This window comes from Lutra lutra, chromosome X (assembly GCF_902655055.1).
Source record: "Lutra lutra chromosome X, mLutLut1.2, whole genome shotgun sequence".
NCBI lineage: Eukaryota > Metazoa > Chordata > Mammalia > Carnivora > Mustelidae > Lutra > Lutra lutra.
The window spans coordinates 19,508,632-19,513,168 of record NC_062296.1 but is presented as its reverse complement, the minus strand read 5'-3'; the positions used below and the strand labels follow the sequence as shown (position 1 = coordinate 19,513,168).

Sequence of the window (4,537 nt, the reverse complement as noted above, 5' to 3'; positions counted from 1 at the left end):
GGGAATGATAGATTCATATAAAAGAGAGTAAACATGTATTTATCAATATTTAATATTTAACAGTAAAAGCAGTGTGTTTTAAACAATTCTAGGAGCAACAGAGACCTTTAAATGGTATAACAATCAGTTATAATCAATTTGTATACTTCTATACAAAACCAGTTCATCCTCCCATCCGTAGCCTGCCCCTCATCTTTCTAGATCTTCTACTGTGGAAGGTGCATGTATAGATAATTGGGAATTAAATATAGACCATTCAAGGAAATATAGGGCATGACTATACTAACTTAAAGTGTAAAAGTCTTCATTGTGACTCTCATCTTTCTTCATTTTACCATTATGGAAATGATTATCTCAATTTTCACTTGCAAGGTAGAGGCAATCCAAGAGAAAACCTCTTTCTCAGGGTCCCATAATAAACGAAGACAGAACCAGCATTAGGTTTCTCATGCTCTGAGGACACTCCTGCAAAGGCAGGTCATCAGCCTCCCCACCCCTTGCATGTGTTTGCCAATTCCTAAGCGCCAAAAACTTTTATATCCGTGGATTTATCATTCTTGTGTACTTAACCTGTTTGAGAGGCTGAAAAAGCAGAGAATGAGACACAGGGATAGGTTCTTGGAGGCCAGGACAGGGAAGTAAGGGAGCAATGGAATCTTTGCAAATGCAGATTTAGGCCAGTGAAAGGAAGGAACTTATCCAGAGACATAGCCAGTGAGTAGTAGAAAATTCAAGGAAAAGATTAGAAAGAAAAGAAGAGTTAGTTTCATGAAGAAGTACATAAACATTAAAGGGTATTTGGTATATAAACAACAATGTCAGGGGGAGAATCAGAAGAAGAGAGGTTGTCTTTCAATGTGGAACAGGCAAAGAGCTCCATTCACACATTCATTCATCAAGTAATTCTTGAGTAACCTCAATGTACTAGGCACTATTCTAAATTTTGGGCATACAGCAGTGAGCTAAGTGGACAAACTCCCTGATCTCATTAACTACATTCTAGTTAAAAGAGATAATCAATAAACATAATAGATAAAATATACCATGTGCTGGAAATAATGATTCTAAGGAGAAAAATAATGTGGGAAAGTGGGGTATAAAATGTCAGAGGCTAAAGGGTGGTCAAAGACGGACTCACTAAAAAGATTTGTTGTGAGTAAAGACCTGAGGGAAGTAAGATGATAAAGACAGGCAAGGATCTGGGCTTCATATATACAGAGCAACAAAATCAAAGAAAGCAAAGGCTCTAAGAAAAGGATGTGCTGTGAATGTTTAGGGAACAATGAGGAGGCCAATGTGACTAGAGCAAAGTAAGCAAGGAAAAGAGTAATAAGAACTGGGATCAGAGAGGTAAATGGGAAGCAAGCCATGTAGGGCCTGATAGGTCATAATAAGGAGATTGACATTCAATTAGGTTAAAATGGGAAACTACTGAAGTTTTTTAATGGAAAAGCAACCTGATCTGACTTACAATTTAACTGAATCATTTGAACTGAATGGGAGCAAGGCCAGAAACAGTGAAGCCAATAAGGAAGTCACTGGCAAAATTCAGGTGAGTAATGGTGATGATTTGGAATAAAAGACAGCGGTGCAGGTGACAAGAGGAGTAGTTAGATTCTGGATAATATCGGAACAATAACAGAAATTATTTACTCATATATTCATTCATTCATTCATTCATTTTATGTCAGTTCTCTATAATGCCCCAGGCACCATACTAGGTACACCAGTAAATAAAGCGGACAAGGTCCCTGTCTTCAGTAAATTTACAGTTGAGTGGGAGACAAATAATAAACAAGCAATAAAATTATTAATATAATCTCAAATATTAGAATATGCTATAAGAGAAGCATAAACTGAGGGGAAAGAGAGTGGTAAGGTGGAAAGAGAAAGCCTTTTCAGATAGATTGGTCATTCAAGCCCTCTTCCTACCACCCACACTTTTAGAAACATCACATTAGATTTTCACACTCTTAACTGGTGCTCAGCAACAACAGCACAAAAAACACAGGAGAAGCTGGCAACATAAATCTAACCAGGGATAGTAGCAGAAGGTTTGCACAGACCTCAAGTATTCCATGAAATATTCCATTTACATAATATCAGTTCAGATCAATAAAGTACTTTGCAGCACTCTATGACAAACACTGTGGTAGATACTAGTGCAATGCGGAAATGGAGGCACGAACAATTTAGGAGTGACCAACAGACAGAAGAATAAGCAATATTTTAGCTTAAAGTGTCAGAAGGTACCCTCTTACTAGAGCTCAGTTACTTAAGCTGATTGAAGTTGTTTTAGAAAATGGTGAACAAGTAAGAGAAGCAGGTAGATGACCTCCCTTTCTTTTCTTCTTACTTGAAAAAAAAAATAACCCAAGGTTATCTGGTGGAAGAGGGATGGAAAACTTTTCATATAACCATTTTCAAAAGGATGGGGAATTTGCTATTTTCCTAGGGAAGGAAGAAATTTCTAGCTTTGTCTCTGTTCTCATTTTAGATGTCCATCAACAGATGAATGGATATCACATCTTCTTTATAATATATGTACACATATATATAAAATATATATGATAAAGATGTGATGTGTGTGTGTGTGTAATGGAATATTATGCAGCCATCAAAAAACCCAGAATCTTACCATTTGCAATGACATGGATGGAACTAGAGGGTATTATGCTAAGTGAAAGAAGTCAATCAGAGAAAGACAATTACCATATGATCCCTCTGATGTGAAGAATTTGAGAGGCAGGGTGGGGGCTCATGGGAGGGGAGGGAAAAATGAAACAAGATGGGACTGGGGAGGGTGATAAACCATAAGAGACTCTTAATCTCAGGAAACAAACTGAGGGTTGCCGGAGGGGTGCGGGGAGGGATAGGGTGTCTGGTGATGGACACTAGGGAGGGTATGTGCTATGGTGAGTGTTGTGAAATGTGTAAGATTAATGACTCACAGACCTGTACCTCTGAAACAAATAATACATTATATGTTAATAAAAAGGAGATAGACTGAGTCAGCTGGTTTGATACCCCGCCAAAAATGGAGCTGTGTTTTGTATTCCCTGTGTTTTGAAAAAGACAAAGAATGATCCTGTACATCCTAATTATGTCCACTTTTCTCACACCAACCCTCCCTCTTTATTCTCATTCTTACAGGTAAAATGAAGCAACTTCATTGGCACACATCCAATGAATAGCAGCAAATAGGAAGAATGGCCATAGATAATACTACAGCAGTGTTTGAGTTTCTCCTTATTGGAATCTCTAACTATCCTGAGTGGAGAGTCACATTTTTCACATTGGTGCTGATAACTTATCTGAGTACATTGTTGGGGAATGGACTTATCATCTTTCTTATCTACTTTGACCCCCACCTCCACACTCCAATGTACTTCTTCCTTACTAATCTGTCTTTCTTAGACCTTTGCTATGGAACCGCTTCTATGCCCCAGGCCTTGGTACATTGTTTCTCTACCCATCCCTACCTCTCTTACCCACAATGTTTGACCCAAATCAGTGTCTCCTTGCTCTTGGCCAAAGCAGAGTGTCTCTTACTGGCTGTTATGGCCTATGACCGTATGGTTGCTATCAGCAATCCCCTGCGCTATTCCATGATCATGAATGGCCCAGTGTGTGTCTGGCTGGCTGCTACCTCATGGGGAGCATCACTTGTGCTCACTACCATGCTTGTCTTATCCTTGAAGCTTCATTTCTGTGGAGCTAACATCATTAACCATTTTGTTTGTGAGATTCTTTCGCTCCTTAAGTTGGCCTGTTCTGATACCAGCCTCAATGAGCTTATGATCCACATCACAGGTATCTTCACCCTGCTCCTACCGTTTGGATTTGTTCTTCTCTCATACGTCCGAATTGCCATAACTGTCCTAAGGATTCACTCAGCCCAGGGTAGGCTCAAGGCCTTTTCCACCTGTAGCTCTCATTTGACTGTGGTGACAATCTTCTATGGGGCAACCATCTCCATGTATATGAAACCTCAGTCGAAGTCATCCCCTGACCAGAACAAGTTTATTTCAGTATTTTATGGAGCTTTGACACCCATGTTGAACCCCCTGATATATAGCCTGAGGAACAAGGATGTTAGAGGGGCAATGAGGAAAATTATGGCAAAAAGAACATGAGCCTTCTTTGTTTCTAAATTTCATATATAAATGAATAAAACACTGTGTGTGTGTGTATATATATACACATATAACTATATGTATATACATATACAACATATACATGTAGTGTGTGTATTATATGTGTGTGTATAGTTATATTAATCACCATACAGTGCTTTATTCATTTTTGATGTAGAGTTCCATGGTTCATTATTAGTTTAGAGACATCAGCTACATCCTCATTGATGATAAAATATTGTTTAAAGGGTCTGATTTCTGATTTTACCTTTGGTGGAGCAGATGGTTATCATCTGAGAAGCTTCAGGAAGTGCTCCCACCCCAAAATATTAGCCCTACAAAGTCTTGAATTTCCATTAGAAGCATTATTTTTGCTCTGTTTTACATATGACATGCTAGTG

The 4,537-nt window shown here is 38.6% G+C and overlaps 1 protein-coding gene across 1 annotated transcript; it reads left to right on the top strand.

Moving 5' to 3' along the window:
• Positions 1–3,209: 3,209 nt before the first annotated feature.
• Positions 3,210–4,136, top strand: LOC125092102 (olfactory receptor 13H1-like). The gene has a single exon (XM_047716409.1). The coding sequence runs from the start codon at positions 3,210–3,212 to the stop codon at positions 4,134–4,136; it is 927 nt and encodes a 308-aa protein (XP_047572365.1).
• Positions 4,137–4,537: the final 401 nt, after the last annotated feature.